Source organism: Phoxinus phoxinus (genome assembly GCF_949152265.1).
Source record: "Phoxinus phoxinus genome assembly, chromosome: 5".
Classification (NCBI taxonomy): domain Eukaryota; kingdom Metazoa; phylum Chordata; class Actinopteri; order Cypriniformes; family Leuciscidae; genus Phoxinus; species Phoxinus phoxinus.
Genome location: NC_136880.1, coordinates 24,160,561 through 24,182,182, shown reverse-complemented (window position 1 = coordinate 24,182,182; position 21,622 = coordinate 24,160,561). Strand labels below are relative to the sequence as shown.

Here is a 21,622-nt window from a genome sequence, read left to right as displayed (position 1 = left end):
AAGTTATGTCCCAAATACGTGCAACCCTGTTACCGAAGCATATTTAGACTGGCAGAAGAAGAAAAAAGTGTTTTTCTTTGCATCGTTTTTAATTTATTACAACAAGCAATGAGAAAGTTCCATCACAAAGTTTTCATTTACTAAAAGAAATATATCAGCCATCAGCTTAGTTCCCAATAACAAGATTAGCGAGATAAAGTTATTAGTTGGCCTATATTAAGCTGATAAATAACGTGATATTCTGCCCCGTGCCCCCTATTGTCTGCCCCCACGAGGCGACCCGCTCTATGAAAAATAAAACGTACCGTATTATGCTACTGATATGGAGTCGTCTCATGGGAGAGTAGGCTACATATTTCTTAAAAGTGCTAGGCCTATAATTATATAAAACGTAGGTCTATAAGAAAATTAGCGCAAATATATACTGTAATCCGTTTTGATTAAATGTGGTCTTTCTAACATTTTTATGAAAGGCCTGAATAGCTGTATCTGTACAAAACACAAACTATTCCAGCAATTTCATGCGTATTAGAGATTTTAGATAGCCTATACATTGTAATCATACAATTTGATTATCCACCTACGCTGTTTACACCGCAGGTGATAGCCTGTGGTTTTACGTCCTCGGCGACATCTCTTATGTGGACTCGGTTTAGCACAATATAACCTTGCTAATGTCTAGTTTAGACAGCCTTAATTTTTTTTTTTTTTTTTTTTTGAAGACCAAGCGAGAAAAGATAGACTACTGACCAAGACCAAAATCGAGATGGGTGCAGTGGTGCACGAATAGGACTAGTATCTGGATCTCATCATGCTGTGGCCGCATCTACTCAAGAGTGCCGCCAGGCCAATAGCGCTCCGTGAAACACAAGATTTATGTGTCAACGTGCTGAGCTGAGCTAAAGCAGAACTGTCAGACTGATCCAACTGCTGCATATATACAGGCGCAGTGGATGTGGCTCCCGGTCTCGGTCGGAACTTCAACAGGACAGTGGTTGTTTATTAGTATTTTGCCGGCTTTTTATTAGTTACGTTCGCATTGAGAGATTTGTTTGGGATCGTACCATAATAACCATTGTTAACGGGTTTTCGCCATGATTTAAATTGAGGCGACACACCTTTTTAAAGAGGTATCTGCGTTCCGAATCTGCATCCGTTTACTTTTTTTTATTACATTTCTCGTTTAGCCTCATGATGGACACGGATGTCATTCATTTGAGCTTCTGGGGTGCTTTGCCGGGCGAGCTTAAGATTTAGTTTAGCAAAGCTGTGTGTGTGAATGAGCTGGTAGCGCACACATCCTGCCAACTGTAACCTTCAAGCTAACGTCAATGACAGCTAGCATTTAGCTGGTGGATAGCGGGATTTCTGAGAGAGTTTTCATCGTTCGTCGTCATCTGCGCGTTTGCAGAGGGATGCATGAACGCGATGCATTAAATAACGAAAGGGACAATTTGCATGTCGAGATCCGGTGGAGCGCTGCTGATTCTGAACAGCTTGTGTCAAGACATCGCCACAGTGCCACGCACAGAGAGGGATTTCATTCATCCGAGCCTACTCGCTAAACATGGCCTCTGCAGCCTGCAACCTTGCTGCAACCATCGCCAGCAAAACCAAGAAGAAACATTTCGTGTCTCAGAAGGTGAAGCTGTTTCGGGCCAGCGACCCGCTGCTCAGCGTCTTGATGTGGGGAGTGAACCACTCGGTAAGGGTTACGTTTTCTTCCAGGTTTATAACAGTTGCGATGCTGCGTCTGAGCGGATTGAAGGCACGTGTGGCAGTTTTCTTCTTGCGGCTTCTTGATCCATAGATAACTGTAGCATTGACGTCAGTCTACGAATCTAAACATCAGAGCTATTTGTTGCGATCTGCGTGAACCAATGCGTTCTAACTCGAGACATGCCACTCAACTTTAGATTTTAAACACACAGTTCCGCATTGAAATGAATCCGATGATTAATGTTCTAGACACAAATGTATACCATTAGTCTAATTTGATTTGATCAAGAATGATGAGATTATCACTCACTGAAACCAAAAACCACCTGTCATCAGATATAACTAAATAATTTATATGAATCTAAGAACATAAATAAACATAAATATATTGTGTATTACTGGTGCTGTTTGAAGATATATAGGCCTATTATAAGCACAATTATTCTCAAAATTAGAATTAAATTATTATATTCCCAATCCCAATATAATTCGTAAAGCCTATCTCTTTAAAAAATCAGTCAAATTCAACATTAATTCTGATACTGAAGGTCCTCTGCCTATTTTATCTGCACATGAGATCAACCGATCACACGGACTCAGGTGATTTTTATATTTATATTAGCTCTTGTTTACATAATTTCTTCAATTTTAAGTAGCTCCTGGTAAAACCATCTAAACACAATGGCTGAAATATGTGTGTTATGCAGAATGTGATTATTTCATTAACACCTTTGCATGATGGTAGTGAAAATTCAACAGATGGTGCTGAAAATCAGTTTGAAAGCATCCTGTGGTGTCAAGTCATTAATTCTATGACATGAATGCTAGATTTGTAAATATTTGTATTACATTTGACACATTATTTTTGTATCTTATGGTGTTCATCCATATTAATTAATGGACAAGAAACAATATATAAGAAGCAGGATATTACAACCAAACATAGGTGATCTACTGAGGAGATTAATCCAAAAATATTTAGTTGAAACACGAATGTTATTTTTCAGTTTTGTGGTCTGTTTTGTCCCAGTACTCAAGAATCAGTGAAATGATTGTGTCAGCGAGCAAAGCAAGTGTTTGCTCAGATGAGAGGCTTTGGTGTGGTTGAGGACGCTGAATGACTAACTACACCGGCTGCAGACAGCATTAGATCCCTGATCCCTTCCCTTGTCAGCGCCTAATGTCTGCACGGAAATCAAAACTACAAGAATACGCTTGTTCTCAGTGACCGAGAGATCTCATAACATGGATTTCTAAATGCAAAATTTTTGTTCCTTTTCTATTTTCTTATTTCTCAATATTTGAAGGGGAAAAAAAAGGGAAGTACGGTATTTGCTATTTGAATCTTGATTAACACCAACTATAAGATTAATAATGTGTGTTTAAAAAACATGATATGTTTAAAGAATACTTTTCCTGTGGGGATGGAAGATTTCCAGGTATCTGACGAAGCTTTAATTGGTCTCCTGGGAATCTGGACACCGGTGTCTGGGAGCCTTATGCTCTGTCATGATGCACATGCATGAGATGCATGAAGTAGAATTATTCATTTAAACATTGAAGTCGAGACATTAAATGCTCATTGTTTTATGCACTCTAAGCCTCTCAAATACAATTGAAAAGCATCTAAATTTTCTGTGCGTCTTGCGAGTTGAGGTTAGGTAGTTTTAATGTAGGCCTATAGTATTATTTCAATACCACAGAACTATATGGCTGTTGAAAATGCTGTTTAAAATGACTCTTATCTACATTAATTGCATGTTATATTTTGTAGACCATGTAACTCATTACTAATCAAGACCTTCATGTAGGAATCATGTACCTGATATTTAGATCTTTTAGGCTATTGGGCTTGATGAATTATTATCTTTAAACTAACTTGCAACATCCAGTGTTTAAGGTCAAACAGTTTCAGGCTGTATTTTTTGAGTATCCAATATCATTAGACTGAGTTTGTGCCTGCCTACACTTATATAGTATTAGTCAGCTACCATACAAGCACACCACTTATGGTGAAAGTGTTACATTGGCCATCAACAAATATTGTTTCATCCCATTTAAAAAAAATATATACTTACAAATGTCACCCCTCAGAGTATCCTAAGTGGATGTAGTAAAACACAAGCCAGTTTCCCCCTTCAGCATCCCAGTTTTGGAATGGAGAGGTTGTTTGAATATCCTTTTGATGTATTTTCTCATCAGCTCTAGAGAAGCTGTAAAAAATGTTCAGTTTAATTGATTTAAAAATCACTTCCATTTAGCCATGTGAGGGGATCACATTTTCATTTTGCGATAATTGCTCAAGCTTTTATCATGGTATACGGTATTATCACGATATTGAAACAAGTTGCAAAAAAAGTGTCAAAAAATTGACAATAATAAAAAATCAGAACATTTTAGGGCATGTTGTAGTCCAGATTAAAATGTAAAAATGTTCAAGTTTGAAAATAAACAGCCTGTTAAGTCTAAGTAATAGTATTTAAGTGTTTAGTGCTGCTGATGAACTAAACATTTGCAAATACAAAAATCTGAAAAACTGTTCAGAAACAGAAAGTAGCACAGCTGTTTTGTTTAGCGGGTAGCGCTGCATTTCTGCTGTCAGAGAGTGAATGTGCATTCCTTCACTCGTTCCGCCATGTACTTCTCATTCCTCTGTTTACATCAGAGTGCGTGCTTGCCTCTCGCATACTGTATAGTAGCCACATTTGGTTTGAAACTTATTTAGTGACCGTTAAAATAGTATGTTCATATAGTATGAAAAATATGTAGTATAATAATTGAATTCAGACGTACTACATCCACCATTGTCATGTGACTTACCGCGTCAGTTGCTTCGCTTCATCTCCATTTACAAAGCCTCTCCTGTGGCCTCATGGGATAGTATGGTGTCCATACTATGCACTCTTCAGAACCTCACAGGAAGTAGTAAGTCATCCGGGTACTTTTCACCTACTGTTTTATGATTTCTATGAATTCAGACATACTGCTCGACTCACAAACATTTCATCCTATATGGATGTAGGCATATTCGCATGCAGCGACTGTGTATACAAACACTAAGAATGCCTCCGGAGCTGAAATTCAGATAGAAGTTGCATCCAAAATCACATACTTCCCTACTTTACGCTATAAAGCCAAAACAATCTCTGTTTCCTTAAATTATACGTTTAACTCTGTAAAGCTGCTTTGAAACAATTTACATTGTTAAAACCGCTATATAAATGGAGACGACTTGACTTGACTTGACTTTAACGTAGGCGAAAAACAGTATGTGACAAAAGAAGTATGTCTGAATTCACAGAACTCATAATATAGTAGGCAAAAAGTACCCGGATGACCTACTACTTCCAGCCAGATTCTGAAGTGTGCATACGATGGACACTTTACTATCCAATGAGGCCACGGGAGAGGATTAGGGAATGGCAGTGAAGCTACGTAACTGACACACTGGTAGATCACAGCATGGCGAATGAAGTAGCCTATATCCAGATTACATTCATACTACACACACTCATAATATAAATGACTTTTTTAGTGGTTGTGAAGTAATTACTTATTCAAAATAAGTACCTACTCAAGAGAGAAAGCGATTTCGGAGGCAGCCGTTTTAATGCCATGCTTTGTTTCCGACATGTAAGCGGTAGACCAATCACAACAAACTGGGTCGTCTGACCAATCAGACCATAGTAAGCTTGCAGAAAACTCAGCTTAGAGAGATGATCTTTAAACGAAATGTTTTCAGTCTCTTTGAGAAATGTAAATATATCTATGGCCTTTAAAATAGCATAATAGGGGCACTTTAAATATTATTTTTAGACTTGAGTGAAACTAGTTATAGAAATTTTTTCAGGTTATCTGACCCAAAAATGTTTTTTATTGTAAACAATATGAAATGTCTAAAACACTTTTGGGGGCATCCATCTTGGAGTTTTCTTTCAGTCATTTTCTCTCAGTCATTGGTTGTTTGTGTAGAAAAGCATCACTAAACCCCAAAATGAATCAGTGTTGCCTGCAGGTTGATGCTCCCAAACATCATTAGCACATTCTTCCCGTTCATCATTTATGTTTCGTTATATATTGGGGCTAAATGACAATGAGATCTTTTGACCTCAAAAATGTAGTGTTCAGGAATATCGCCTGTGGGTTTAGCCTATTTTTATCATTTAGGCCAATAGAGCCCCTCCCTTCACCACATATATGCCACACCGTCTTGCGTATGCTTCAAGCTCTTCTGTGTCTTTCATAGTTCTTTAACATTCATCTCTGCTCTCTCGTCTAATCCCCGCTCCTCCTCCCCTCTTCTCTCCTTTTAGATGTTTCATCCTCTCAATCAGCACTGTCTCAGATGAGCTTTTTCATGTTGATTACGTAAGAGTCTCAGAGGTATAACTTAAGTCTGAGGTGAAGGAGAAAAAGGCCTCTTCCATTGTGGCAGGAACTTCCCTAATGGCCAAAATGAGAAATTGCCTTAACTAGAGCCTGAACCATCTCCCCCCCTCACACACGCTCAGCCAGCCTCTTTTCTCAGCACATAAGGAACGACACTGTCTGTTGCCATTGATGTGAATTTGTAGTAGCGCTGTGTTATGTAAAGCGGGTGATAAGCCGTATGTGCTGACAGATATTAGTCTGCTTAGAAAACAGGCTTCAGTAATGGAATTATTTTGAAGTGAAATGCAATAAAAAGAAGTAATGCTTGTAAAGAAGTAATTGCTTGTAATGTTCTCGCCGCACATGTTCCAGAGTGGCTTTCAGAAAACACACAACCGACTCCGCCAGGAACGCCTCTGGTTTCTTGGTTGCTTGATTAATCTCAATGGCTTTATCCAAATGAAATTGTATGCTGATTATGTAACCGAGTGTAAAGGGGCGGGGGTGAAGAGCCACTATGACGCATACAATCTATATGTGGATGTAATTACATCAACAAACTCTATATATCAGAGATTAAACACGTCTTTACATGATTGTCATTGTACCATTTATATAAATCACACTGCGGCTAATATTATCGAATTTATCATTAAGAACATAATAATCATGCATATGGGCTGAATCACATGGCACATACTGTGTAAATGAGCGGATGGGGTGTGTGTGTGTTTGTGTCACAGATAAGGCCGATTGACCGTGGCTTGTCCTTCGCTGTTTTCAGCTGCTGCTGTTTCAGTGAACCTGCTGCCCTCTCCCCCAGTCTTGCAGTTGATTTCTCTAGTCATTTTGTATCTCTATAGAGACTACTGTTCAGCTTTGCAAATCCATTGTGACATTATTGTGCAGCATTAGACAGTGAAAGATGGTGGTTTGTATTCTGAGGCTTCCAATTTCGCCCGTTGCCAGTACTTTTTCAGCCTAATACTTACTTTCGACATCCTGTTCGTCATTGTTTTACACCACAAAGCGTTCAATTTTTTTATTGAAATGCTTCTTAATAGACAGGAGGACGCCCCCCTGATGCAGCAGGAACAGATGGAGGCACAGGAAGATGCGCAAAAATAACTCCCTGCATACACACATGTCATAGTGTAAAGGGAGTGTCCAAAAATCAGGTTGGATTCCAGGACAAATGCACATGTGCACCCATTGTTGGACAGAAATAGGGTTATCCTTAGATAAGTAGGCAGCTTTCTGAGTTCTTGCCACTATCAATCAACTGACTTGAGTTTATGTGTAGTCATGCATGTGCTATTGCCCATGAAAGGCCACTTGACGTGTATTGAATTATTTAGGGCAATATAAAAGGAAATGGACAGTCCGGCCAAATAAGTAATGCCTGTTCTGTTGGCGCAGATTAAGCTCTGTTTTTCGCTGCTGCTGTTAGTGAAAGGAAGTTGTTTCTTGGCAGCGTTCCATCAGTGCACCACATTTGAGGAATGGCCCCTGTACTGCAGATAGTTCTCAGTAAATGAGAAAACGGTCTGATGTATTCATTTGGAGCAGGTCCAGAGGACTCCTATACAACAGATATCACGCTATTTTTGATATGTATCACTGTTCAACTATTATTTTGTCATTTAGAATGAGTGAATAGTTTTCTTTCACTTCTGTTTTTTTATGTTTTTTTTAAGATAAATGAACTCAGTCACATCCAAATTCCTGTTATGCTGATGCCTGATGACTTCAAAGCCAACTCGAAGATCAAGGTGGACAACCACCTCTTCAACAAGTAAGAAAGACTGACACGAGACTGTATATTGCTGAACTCAATGTGATTATTTTGTTATTTATTCGTTTGATTTTGTTAGTTATTTGCTTTTGCACTTTTTTCTGCTTCCAAAGAGAGAACATGCCAAGCCATTTCAAGTTTAAGGAGTACTGTCCCCTAGTCTTCCGCAATCTAAGGGAGCGGTTCTCTATTGATGATCAGGAATATCAGGTACCTAAGTGCTTAAGGAGGTCGTATTATATATATATATATATATATATATATATATATATACACCCCCCCTGTTCTGTTAGTAATTTATTGTGCCAAAAATGGTTACATTTAAAGAGGATTTATTACGCCCTTTTTTCACATATTTTACACTTTTGCTGTACCTTACTTTTCCAGTCTCCTCCTTCCAAAAGTGAAATGTGCTCTGATTAGTGTTTTGTGATTGGTCAATCATTTCGAGCGTGTTTTGAAAATGTGATGTTCCTTACCATACCTCAAGTTCAATCAACACACTACTCGGGCAACTCCCATTTTTTGCGTAGTCCTTGGGTGGGAATTATTTAAATGAGGAATATTGTGACGTACATTCCTGGAAGAAAACTCAAGACTACAATGAAGGCGTTTTATGGAGTTCTGAAAAAGTGCTCATTGATATTAAAGAAAGATATCTCCCTTTTGAGTGGATTTATGCTTTGCAGACATTTTTCATGCTCAAACGGCAACATTACACACTAAAGAAAGTTGAAAATGTATGAAAACGTAATAGACCCTCTTTAAGCTTTAATGGCTATTTTCTTCATTCTTTACATGTGAAATGAACAATGAGCTGAGCACTTTTCTGACTCTATTTACACACCGGCTGCAAGTTTGTTGTCATGTCCAATATAATATAATTTTGTATTGCCCCATCCTTTTTGCAAACCCTGCAGTGCACTGTGACAGATTCATTAAACAATCCATCCTGAGATGTTGAAGCTGTTGAGGCCTGTGCACATGAAGATTAAGGTCTGAAAGTTACATTCCCAGCTGGACTGTGACCGACCTTCAATGTTGAAATGTGGTTGAAATATCATTTTTTGTTGTTTCAATGGTGAAAATCATTTAAACTACATTTAATGCTAAATGGTTGTAAAAAAAAAAAAAAAGGTTAACAAAATACGGTCAGACTTTAGTTTAGGGTTCTCACTATTAATTCTCACTATTAATCACAACCTTTGGCTCAATAAACTCTTAATTATTGTTTAAGACGTTAAAACAACATTGCAATATCAATGTTGATTCGATTTGCAAAATTCAACCATGATTCGACATGTCACGGACAAAGGATGAAACAAAAGACTTATTTATTGTTATTTATTGCTTTTAACAGTAACATAAACAATCTAAGGTCTTAAATACACAGGGGAGTAATCAAAGTAAGTACGAACTGGTGAATTCAATAAGTAACTACAGAAACTAATTATGGCACAAAGAACAATGGCAAACCAGAACAGGAAACGCAGTGAAAATGAAACCAAAGCAGAACATACACTTTACAACATGATGTTGATTCACCCGTGAACAAATGTTGAAATCAAATGTCACTTTGGATTTCATAGTTCGACACAAAAAGAAAAAATTGTTGATTCCTCAAGATATGACCCTTTTAAAACAAAGCATTTTTGTTTCTCAGGTCATACTGTATGTAGCACTTTTATAAGTAAACTGCAATAATATCAGGTTTTAGTTTCTATAGCAATTATCAGATCTTTCAGGGTCAGATCAAGTTAAATGCCATAAACTGAAAATAGTGTATTGAATTTGGCCCATCTCCCAGAATATCTCAATACTACACTTACACTACCATTGACCCAGCACTGTGATTGTTGGAATCAGCATTTCATTTTCATTGAAGTGAAAGCACTTTTTTTTATTTTTTTTATTGGTGTGTCTCCAGGTAACTTCAGTAAAACATCTTTTCTATCAATATCCAAAATGAATTTGATATGATTACAATAGTGGTTCTCAAATGGTGGGTCGTGAGCAAAAAATATTTGGTTTGTTCTGATTCCGGAAAAACTATGATAAATGCTGCTAATCTTGAAATAGTGCTTCTCAAAATAAAATCTTTTTAAAAGTCATGAGAACATGTTAGCCATACAGTATCTTTTGTTGTTAATGTCAAATAAGGTTGAGAAACAGTATTTTTGGTGCAAATTCGTCACTTTGTAGAAGCAGCCAAATTTGGTTGATGTCATCATGAACAGGTTGTGACATGGCCTCACCCTCCAAAATCATGAACAAAATATATGAAACTAATATATTATATAGACTCATTACATGCAAAGTGAGATTATTTTTTCAAGCCTTTATTTTTTTATAATTTTGATAATTATGGCTTACAGCTTATGAAAACATTTTTGAATTTGGGGTTTTCATAAGCTGTAAGCCATAATCATAAAAATATAACAAATAAAGGCTTGAAATATCTCACTTTGCATGTAATGAGTTTATATAATATATTAGTTTCACTTTTTAAGTTGAATTACTGAAATAGACGAACTTTTGCACCATATTCTAATTTTTCGAGTTTCACCTGTATGTCTTGAAAATAATTTTGCAATTGGCCTATGTTGTTTTATTGTAATGTTAATTAATATAAATATTTCAGATTTAGTTTTTAAAGAGGATTTTACTGCTCGAGTTAATTTTTTTTTTTTTTATTGATTCTTGGTATCCAAATCTGGGTCCTGCAGCAAAACCAGTTTGGAACTGCTGATCTACTCAATCCGTTTCACTAAGACATTTGGAACAGCTTTGAACATCATGAAAACAAATCCCACTCAGTACAATGACAACACAGAGTGCAGTAAACCGCAGAGACCTTGCATTTTTGGCAGCTATACTGAAGATGGCATCTCAAAGCGCAGGCAGTAACCCAGCTGTGCTTTTGCTGGTTGAATTGTAATGCAAAACCTGTTGACACCTATCTTTCTGCAAGGGGCACTAACTGCAAAATGTTCTTTATCTTGTTTTCCGTTTCTATAAGAGAGCAAGGATGTTTTGCAATCCAAATGACCGAATCTGCCAAAATGTTTGAGTTTGTGATGAGGTTCAATAAAGAAGTTGCCAGACTGTACAGTCTGACTGCAGTCTAGGAGAAGTGCCAGTAGCTTTTCTCCGTTTTATCCTTCACTGTTCTTTTCTCTCGTGTCAGAACTCTCTGACACGCAGGGCCCCGATTCCCAGTGACGCTCAGGGCCGCAGTGGAGCTCGTTTCCACACTTCATACAACAAGAGGTACCTCATCAAGATCATCACCAGCGAGGACGTGGCCGAGATGCACAACATTCTGAAGAAGTACCACCAGGTAGAGGGAAAATCTGTTTCTTTGAACAAAGAAAAAGATTCTGTTGAGAGTCTCACAAGCTGTGAAGTGTAAAGTGAATCTTTGTTTGTTTTTTTGTATTTGCCCACTGTAGTATATAGTGGAGTGCCATGGAAACACGCTGCTCCCTCAGTTTCTGGGCATGTATCGCCTCACAGTGGATGGAGATGAGACCTACATGATCGTCACTCGCAACGTTTTCAGCCACCGGCTGCCTGTTTACAAAAAATATGACCTGAAGGTGAGTGGTTCTTGTTTAAAGGGCCTGTCTAATCTTCAATATAATGAAAGTGAATGGATCGGGGCATCGTAAAATTGTGTGTAGCAACTCATAATGTAATAGCAAAGTGTAATCTAGTAACTGCACATACTGTAGTAAGTTTCTGAAAATGTAATCAAATATTTTTACATTTATAAATGTATTAAATTCTAAATTCAATAAAATCTTTGTCTTATTGTCATAATTGTAATAGCTTTTTTAAACATAAAAACATTGGTAATCCCTTACAGTATTATTTTTTAGTTAACATAAAAAGCACTGGTATTCATTTACTGTTAATTAATTAATTTGTGAAGAACTTGTCACCTAATGCTACGTATACCTCAGGAAGATAATGTCTTTAGTTCATTAGTTGTATAGAAAACTAAAATGCATCTCTATTGAGAATCATATCACTAAAATTCTAAATACATTATACATTTTTTAGAATATAAGCAAGATTTAATTAAAACCATTTAAATGACTGCATCTCAAAAATGATTAAAAACGTATACGTACTTATAAATTAGAAAACCAAGACTCAAAAAAGTTAAAATGTGTTTATGGGTCAAGGTGACTCAAAATGATGAATAATCACAAAATGAATACAACTTTTATGATAATGTTTATTTCACAATGTAGCCTAATTATGTTTTGTGCTCAAATGTATTATATTGAAAGATAATTATTATATTGTAAATATTGTTTCTCTTGCACATTATGTGCTGGTATTACCTTATGGACTGTAACTACATTATAAGTTGCTACAAATAAAATGATAACTAACTCATTATTCACAGAAAATTCAGTCATCCACCCTCGTTCTTCCTGGTGCGTTCACGAGAGAAGTAGTGTTGTCTGATTCACGAACAAATGATTCTTTTAAATCAGATCTTTTTAATGAATTGGGTGAACTGTATAATAGCAGAAAAATAAGTACAGCAGAAAAATAACTTGTTCCAGAGTGGGAAATAAGTAATATACTTTAGGATCTTTTGAGGAAATTACAACTTTTAATTTAAGGTAACTGTTCTTTTAATAATGACTTTGTTCATTTTTAGGGATCCACAGTGGCAAGAGAGGCTAGCGACAAAGAAAAGGTAAACTCTCTCTCTCTCTCTCTCTCTCTCTCTCTCTCTCTCTCTCTCTCTCTCTCTCTCTCTCGTTCTCTTTTTTATCATGTGTAGAAAGCATATAACTTTTGAATAGGGGATGAACTTCCATGCTAAAAATATTTTAATTTCCATGTATGATTACATGTTCAGAAAATGAGCTCATATTTGCATGTTGGGTGTATTGCATGTCTGAGTTTGGAAATTGTTTTTAAAAATGATTACGTTACTTATTATAACATCATATTCCTTTCTATGTGTCTTGTGTATTAATAAACTCCCAAAATAAAATTATCCTGTGTGAAAAGATCCCATTTTCTACATTCTCCATTCCTTCGGAGATAATTCAGAATTCAGTGTTTGCTTGATTTATTTGCTTCAGAGTATGGGAAACTGCACTTTTGTACTCCAGTGGTTTCAATTTATTTAGGTAATAGTCCTGAGAAGAATGAAAATAGTTATAATATTGGATTAATTTAAACCTAAGAACCGTGGTGTCTTTTATATTGTGATACCCTATTGTTTTACCCTGTAATTTAAGTACACTGATCTCTGAAGGTAAAGAGTGAGATGGTAAGTAGAACTATTGTAAATAATAGATCAGACGACATACTTGTTTTCAGGGAACATTTGACTGTTGGATTACGCACTATCACACTGAATTAAACTTCCTGTGCAAACTGCACTACCGTTCAAAAGTTTGTGGTCAAGATTTTTTTTTTCAGCAAGGGTGGAATAAATTAATTAAAAGTGACTGTAAAGACATTTATAATGTCCCAAAAGATTTCTATTTCAAATAAATGCTGCTTATTTGCACTTTCTATTAATTAAAGAATCCTGAAATATTTTTTATTACAATTTCCACCTAAATATCAAGCACCTGTTTGCTGTTTTCAACAGAATAATATAAAAGTCATATTTATAAGTAACATAATAATAATAATAATAATAATAAATGTTTCTTGAGCAGCAAAGCATATTAGAATGATTTCTGAAGGATCATGTGACATTGAAGACAGGAGTAATGATGCTGGAAAAACCCCCCGGAAAAAAACAACATTTTAAAATATATTAAAATAGAAACCAGTTATTTTAAATTGTAATGATATTTCGTAATAGTACAGTATTTTTGAAAAATCTTGCCGGCCCCAAACTTTTGAACAGTAGTGTATATATAAATACATTGTGTGTGTTAATAAAAGGCTGATACTCTTGCAGTCCACTCTTGTGTACAGTATTTGCTCATAAGGCAAACCTAATCTTGTGTTTTTCTCATATATGTGTAAATATTGAGGGCATGTGAACGATTTGCATGCATATATAATTTTTTTCTATATGCATGTTAATCTTGCTGGCATGATGAATTTTTTTCTTTGATTCATTTCTCCTCCATTGAGATTTTATATTTACATTCTATCGCTGTATATGATACTCTCGGGCAAATATGAACTGATGTATATTTGTAATTATGTGTCATATACAGATTTATTGTCATTCACAGTATTTGATGAAATGTTTCCTTTGCTTCTCAATTGTGATTTCCTTCAAAATCTCCCATGATATTTTGTCTTCACTTGGTTACTGTACAACAGTCATGTTATCAACCAACTTTATATCACACATGTACTTTTGGTGTGTTTCTTTCTGATGCATGTATGTGGGATATTTCCATCCTTTTGATTCTTCCATTGTCTTCTAAAGGCTTTACATGTTTTTCTTTTTAATAAAATGTTAAAAGTAAAAGATGCCTGAAGTTATGTAGAAAGTTCAGGTCTGTCACCTCCACACAGTGATTTTTGGGTCTTGCGTTTTGCATCTGACCTCCCTTCTCCCTGCAGCCCCGTCCACCTGAGGAGGCTCCGTCCAAATCACGCATGAGCCAAAAGCTACAAACCATCCGGATCGCCACACGCTTTTACTGCGCCATAAGACACGTAAGGACACGACAGCAAAAGAACTTTCCCATATTGCTCAGTGTTCTTCTTCAACATGCATCACCCCCGCATTTTGCCTCAGGAAAGCACCGTTCCCTCTGGATCCCACAAGGGACTGTAAACACAAGCCCATGGCCGGTGCTTTAGGTTTAACTTATCCTCCTGTTCCAGAACGGTGACCCCATCTTCGACAATCTCTGCTGGAATTGCGAAAAGAACTGGAATACTAGTGCGTCAGCATTTGAGTGTTCTGCTGAGCCATATGAGGTTTTATATATACCTTCACATGGTCATCTGCATGTTCAATTCGTTTTTGTCTCAGGAATCAATTCAAATTTTCATCAAATGGTCATAGAGGGTGAAAACATGTATTCTAGATTTCTAGATAGATACTAGATCTAGATTTTTCTTCAGCTCTGACAAGATAATTTATTCAACTAGAACCAAAGTAGGGTATTTAACTATTTAACTTTTTTTTATGTTTAATAAATGTATTAAACATTTAATCTAACACATGAAAATCAGATCAATGAATTAAAGGGATAGTTCAGCTAAAAATGGAAATAATGTCATTATTTACCTCATGTTGTTCCATTCAGATTTGGAACAACGTGAGGTAAATTATAACAGAATCTTCTTTTTTTTTTTTTTTTTTTGGGTGAACTATCCCTTAGAATCTTAGCTGTAGACTTCAGATTGGAATCGCTGATGTTTGTGAAAGTAGGCATTTAGGAAATAACCCTTGGTTTAATCATTGCAATTATTCAAATGCTGTAATTGTCTGTTGGCTCTAATAGTGACATCTAAATCATACCCTGTTGCTCTGAGTGTCCACAGGAGGCAGAAATCTGCTTTATATTTCACCCGACTGCATCTGTGATGTGCACTTTTTAAGCTCACTTGTGTGTGGGCAGATCAGAATTGCACCAGGCCAAGTGCTGAACTTCTTACTTCACCCCCAAAAGACTTAATTTAATTTTTTTAGATGGTGATTTTTTGTGTAATATTTAATATTATTATTTAGTGTAATATTTCATATTATTATTTAGTATAATAATAGTGCAATAAGATGATGGACACAAGAAATTCATCATTAATTGTTAGAATTATGTAGTAAATGTGAAGAGTGTTAATTCCACAAGACTAGCAGCACCAAAAAGAAATGCAAAAATACTGCCTGTGTGTTGGGCAAACACACAGTTCCACTCCATTGGTCGAGCAAATGTTGTTTTTTCTGTCCCAGTCGGGCCGCTCAAACAGACAGATTGCATTTTCATTTGGTACTGCTAATAGCACAGAAACGACACACTTCCATATGTAAAAATAATGCTTCAAGAATTATTATTTTTGTCATAAAGTTTACATTTTTTTAAGTGTATTAACAAATCAAAATGAATTTATGATATTGTATGGCAGTGACACCATTTTTCTTCTTCTTCACTGCTTAGAAAACTAAACGTCAAGTTTAAATATATACAGATTTTGCTACTTTAACTCTTTTTCTTTCCCCTGATGTGAATAACAGACCAAGGAGCTTCCAACTTACAAAGACAACGACTTCATCAATGACGGCCAGAAAATCTACATAGATGAGGAAAACAAGAAAATGTTCCTGGAGAAACTGAAGAATGACGTAGAGGTCAGTGTGCCTTACGTTTGTGTGCTCGTCCATCGTGTGCTTTGCTACTGTCTTGCGATTCATTTGCTTTGTTTAGTGTAATTGGATCATTAAACTCTTATCTAAACACTCATTCGCCCTAATCACCCCTCTGTGTCTTTAAACTGTCTAATTAAAAAGACAATGATTGTTTCGTGCTTAATCCTTTGAAAAATGTGTGTTCCAGTTCCTGGCCCAGCTGAAGCTGATGGACTACAGTCTGCTGGTGGGGATCCACGATGTGGAGCGAGGGGAGCAGGAACAGCCCGAGGAGGAGAGTGAAGACAATGACGCCGGCGAGGAGGAGGGAACGGAGAGCGACGGAGGGGCCACTGGCTCCCCACCAGACAGCCCCAGCAACACACTAGACAGCAATAGACCTTTGGGCCCGGGAGAGTTTGACCCCGTCATTGACGTATATGCCATCAAGAGCCATGAAAGTGAGTCATTTTTCTAGCTCCAACTAAATTAAAAGTAGGGTTTAATTTAGAACATTTTAATGTAGCTTTTGCCCATTTTATCTGGAGAACAATCACTTAGAAAAGTAATACTACACCTTTCATAAATAAGCTGAATGATTTAAGGTGTCATTTATGCCTGTAGCATGATAATACTGGACAAGTAATGCACACAATTTTAATATTTGGAGTTTTGAAAAAACATTATACATTGCAGGGTAAAAAATCTGTATTGTGTTACACTATTCCTCTGTCAATACAGCCATATTTAAATTATGTGTAATATTGCACATTCATGGATTTAAAATGTTTTTTTTTATGCAATAGTTCAGATTTTACTATTTATATTTTTTAGCAATGCTTTTTATATTTACTAGAAATATTTATTCATTGAATGTTTTTTTTTGTTCATTATTGTTTTTCTCTTTACTAAAAGAAAATATGCAACAAGCTAGAAATTATGCAGCTGTAATGCAACTCCATAAATTCATAAACTCACTTTTGCTGAAAAATTATTGAATATGATAGATAACATTACTGACCATTTGTAGTATTTACAGTGCTATGCATAAGTTTAGACACCCATGCTAAAGTTGACTAAAAAGAGGAATAAAAAATCATCTTTTGGAAATTTAACTTAATGCCTTAATTTAAAAAAAATAGGAAAAATCCAACCTTTAAGGACACCAATTTTCTTTGTGAATGAATAATGTATCGTAAATAAATAAATGTTTTTCCTTAAAATACAGGGTGCATAAGTTTGGACACCCCTATGTTAAATTCCCATAGAGGCAGGCAGATTTTTATTTTTAAAGGCCAGTTACTATATGGATCCAGGATACTCTGCATCCTGATAAAGTTCCCTTGGCCTTTGGAATTAAAATAGCCCCACATCATCACACACCCTTCACCATACCTAGAGATTGGCATGGTTTTATTTCAGTTCGCCTAACAGCTGGTTTGATTTGCATTGAGAGATGATCTTATGGAAAGTACCCCATGCCAATCTCTAGGTATGGTGAAGGGTGTGTGATGATGTGGGGATATTTTAATTCCAAAGGCCAAGGGAACTTTATCAGGATGCAGAGTATCCTGGATCCATGAAGTAACTGGCCTTTAAAAATAAAAATCTGCCTGCCTCTATGGGAATTTAACATAGGGGTGTCCAAACTTATGCACCCTGTATTTTAAGGAAGAACATTTATTTATTTACGATACATTATTCATTCACAAAGAAAATTGGTGTCCTTAAAGGTTGTATTTTTCCTATTTTTTTAAATTAAGGCATTAAGTTCAATTTCCAAAAGATGATTTTTTATTCCTCTTTTTAGTCAACTTTAGCATGGGTGTCTAAACTTATGCATAGCACTGTATTTTTACTCTTTCAAACTTTATCTGTTATCCAGATAGACACATTATCTTGGTTGACAAATCAGCAGATTATACTACAATGTTGAGTGCATCACATAAAACCAAGCATTTAAGTTTGCAAGGCATATACATACAAATGTCTGTCATGAAACTCTAGATGGTGCAGACTCAGAGGCTGATAGGTTCTCAACTCAATCTGCTTGCAATCACAGCGTTCTCTATAGGGCACAGCTGATTGGTTCCTGCTGTATCAGCAGCCAATGAGCTCACTGCTCAACTTTCAAATACTTGGTCAGCTTTTGCTGTAGAAAGCCTCCACCTGTATAGATCTGCTATGAGTAATTCATGTACGCTATATTGTACAGCAGCGTGTCGTGTGTGCATTGGCAGTAGCAAGTCCCCCAGCAACATAGCAGATCTATTCCACCAAGACCAGACATTATCATATCCTGTATCATGCCAAACAGTTGTCAGGAGTTGTCATGACAGAAATGGATGTACAAGCTCAGTGAATGTTAAATATGCAGTGGCAGCACAGCACTGGGCCAAAAGGCAAGTGATAGTTCTGTCTCATTTTGTTCCAGTTCTTGCTTATAAACAGTAGCTCATTCTTCCTTACAGACGCTCCTAAAAAAGAAATCTACTTCATGGCGGTGATTGACATTCTCACTCCATATGATGCCAAGAAGAAAGCAGCCCATGCAGCTAAGACAGTCAAACATGGGGTAAGCGTTACAAACACAGTTCCCCCTTCTATGTAAAGCGCTATATAAATGTAATGAATTATTATTATAGTTCCAATATGTCATGAACAGTGCTAGTACTAAGTGACATGTTTTTGCTACTCGTTTCTCCAGGCAGGGGCAGAGATCTCAACGGTCAACCCCGAGCAATATTCAAAGCGCTTTTATGACTTCATCACCACCATTCTGTCCTAACCGCGGCGGGGCTGAGGCGGAATCACAGGTGGTCACATATGAGCTCATATCCTAAGAGAGGTTTCGCTGTGCTGGCGGATACATTGTCTCTCTGTTGCTTGTCAAAGGATCACTTCTGAGATCTATCAAGATCTTTTTTTTTGTTAACAGTTTCTTTTTCCTCCTCTGTTCGATTTCTCAGTAGGTTTATTGCTCCACGTGGTGTGATATAGTCATGCATAGTATATAGCGTTCTGTATCTTTGTGTTAGATATTGTTGATTGAGAAACCGAGTGATGTTGTTTGTGCCCAGCTACGTGGTATGATTTATCATACTGGAATTCTCAAAGCTGCTTATATATTTATCGTCCTTTTGTTTTCTCTAGAGAAAAATTCACTGTTATTAATAAAAATTAATTAAAAAAAGTCCAGTTTTTAATAATATATTTTAATTCATAAAATTAAATTTAGCCCTGAACAAACATGACCAGAGTCAGAATAAAAATAAAACGGAGCATAATTGTTTGAAAGTGTTTATTGCACTATCGCTCTTTAGCTGCAAGCAGTACCTTTAAATAAAATCTGTTTTTTTCTGTCCGTTTACAAAATGCGCAAATAACGGTAAAAAAAAAAAAAAAAATGCTGCAACTTCAGGTTCAACTGCTAAATTCATAGTTAGGCGAATTGGATTTAGATGATCTGCCTGTTGTGCATTGTAAGGTCTTGCACAGGAGCTCAACATTTGCAGTTGACTCCGATTGTAATGTTTAGTATGAAGCAACAGATTTTGCACATGATCTAATGCACCAAAACGTTTATGCAAAAGATTCCGGTTTTACCACTGACTCGCGGAGGGTCATGCAATAGTAGTGATTCGTAGAATGTGTTAAAAGCACCTAATGGGTTACATGTGCGTCGCCACTTTTGTATCCCTAGTGAAAGGACAAGACATTGCCTGTTTTTTGTTGATTACAGAACATGTTATGAAAAGGAAGCATATTTTGTACCTCCTCTTTTTTTTTTTTTACAGTAACAATTAGCAAGTTTACAGTGGGCCGTTCTCTTGAGAATGCAGTTGTGCTGCCGCTATATTGATGCTTGAATCTGCGTAAAGTGTTTCAGCTGCACTGTAAAGAGGGGAGGACGCTGCCTGACTATAGGTCTTTCTGTTGATCTCGCTCTCTCTCTCTTTCTGTCATCATTGTCCCAACTTTTTGTGATCCCAGAGACCTTTAGTATTATAAAAAATATATAGATATTGTGATATGTCTTCTGGAATATTGTTTGCAAAGTAATCCTAAATATTCTTCTGTATGTGTTGACATGTATACACTGTGCAAGGGTGTGCCTTTTTTACTCTGAATTATTTAATTTTGTATTTGAATCATTTTTTTAAAAAGAGACGTTTGACAAATGTTATTTTCTAAAAAGGGAAAGGTGAATAGGACGAATCCTAAGGTGGTTTTGCTGTTCATGTGTAGATGTGTAAATATGCAAGTGTGTTATGTGTTTGCAATATTATGACTGAATGTTGGAGTCCTAATGGTACAAAAACTTTCAGTTTTCTTGTTAGCTTATAATTGAAGTTGTTGTTTTTTTTTGTTCAAACTCTTTTGAGGCTTGATGTGTTGCTGTATTTTCATTTCTGTCCTATCAAGCAATGTCCGTTCTTGTTTTTTGGACAACTTTCAGTGGAAGTCTGTGTGTGTAATTCAGCACAACAACAAGCTTCATTTACACACTCCAGATTTATTCTCTCTGTGTCTGATGAATTTGATGTATGTACAACACATTTGAATCTCAAAGAAGACATTTCAATGAGCTTTTGAGGGGGAAAAGACTTCACTTTGTCTCAAATTGTATAGTTTTGATCTCATGTGATGTAATTTGTTAAAACATGCTTTCATGTTGATGGTACAGTATGAGTTTGATACTTTGACGTTTGAGGAAGAGGGGAAAAAAGTGAAGGAAATGTGAGCCCTTTTAATTACGCTGTCAAAGGAAGATATTATTGGTAGTCAGTCTACTTGTCATAACTGTTGTTGTCTACATCATGAAAGTGTGCAGCTCTTGTGTGTTTGTGCTGTAGGCCTAAAATATTTAAAAGCATCCTGTCCCATAAGCATTGCTCAATAAAACGATGCATTGCTCAGCTTGATTAATGTTTATATAATATTCATGTATTATGGCACAATCTTACATTCACAAGACAAACCATTAAAAAATACTAAATGCTTCCCCTTAAAGGTTTATATTTGGTTGTGTTATTCGTTAAACCCATGGATAGACTAATTAATTGTTATATAATGGTTAATGTTCCGTTTTTAATATGTCTTTTGTTAAATACAAATGGAACAGCTTTTACTTGACTTTCAAAATATAATAAAGGCTCACAACGGCGACATTTTGTACATTTATGATTTTATAGGAGTGATTTTGTGTAAAATTGTACATATCTCCATGTTTCAAATTAGTTTAGAAATGTATATATATATATATATATATATAATAAATCACTATCATAAAGTATACAATTTCATGTAAATTAAAAAGAAGGTAGGTCTCATCTTGTTGGTATATTTCATAGCACTGTAATCGCTTGTGGATGCATTAACTGCTGACAGCCACACGAGGGCGCATAGCGCTCCGTTACTGTTGCATGGCAATCAAT

At 36.2% G+C, this 21,622-nt stretch overlaps 2 protein-coding genes across 3 annotated transcripts in view; one reads left to right on the top strand and one right to left on the bottom strand.

Annotated features, from left to right (window-relative positions):
* Positions 1-21,622, bottom strand: part of rpp40 (ribonuclease P/MRP 40 subunit) — a 114,821-nt gene that overhangs the window by 66,745 nt on the left and 26,454 nt on the right. The window lies entirely within an intron of this gene.
* On the top strand, positions 861-21,353 carry pip4k2ab (phosphatidylinositol-5-phosphate 4-kinase, type II, alpha b). Of its 2 annotated transcripts, XM_079612327.1 has the most exons (11): positions 861-1,705; positions 7,788-7,885; positions 7,999-8,095; positions 11,073-11,225; positions 11,338-11,484; positions 12,564-12,602; positions 14,453-14,548; positions 16,074-16,187; positions 16,393-16,645; positions 18,656-18,759; positions 18,892-21,353. In XM_079612327.1, exons 1-11 carry the CDS (start codon positions 1,568-1,570, stop codon positions 18,970-18,972), a joined length of 1,320 nt encoding a protein of 439 aa, XP_079468453.1. In that variant the 5' UTR covers positions 861-1,567; the 3' UTR covers positions 18,973-21,353. The 2 variants fall into 2 exon arrangements, with proteins under 2 accessions (XP_079468453.1, XP_079468454.1); XM_079612328.1 differs by lacking the exon at positions 14,453-14,548 and having other exon boundaries at positions 915-1,705.

Bases quoted from the DNA above. Each gene is read 5' to 3' on its own strand.
- pip4k2ab (XM_079612327.1), top strand. From the start codon at position 1,568: ATGGCCTCTGCAGCCTGCAACCTTGCTGCAACCATCGCCAGCAAAACC. The intron at 7,886-7,998 runs GTAAGAAAGACT...CTGCTTCCAAAG, and splicing joins GACAACCACCTCTTCAACAA to AGAGAACATGCCAAGCCATT. The intron at 14,549-16,073 runs GTAAGGACACGA...TGTGAATAACAG, and splicing joins TTTACTGCGCCATAAGACAC to ACCAAGGAGCTTCCAACTTA.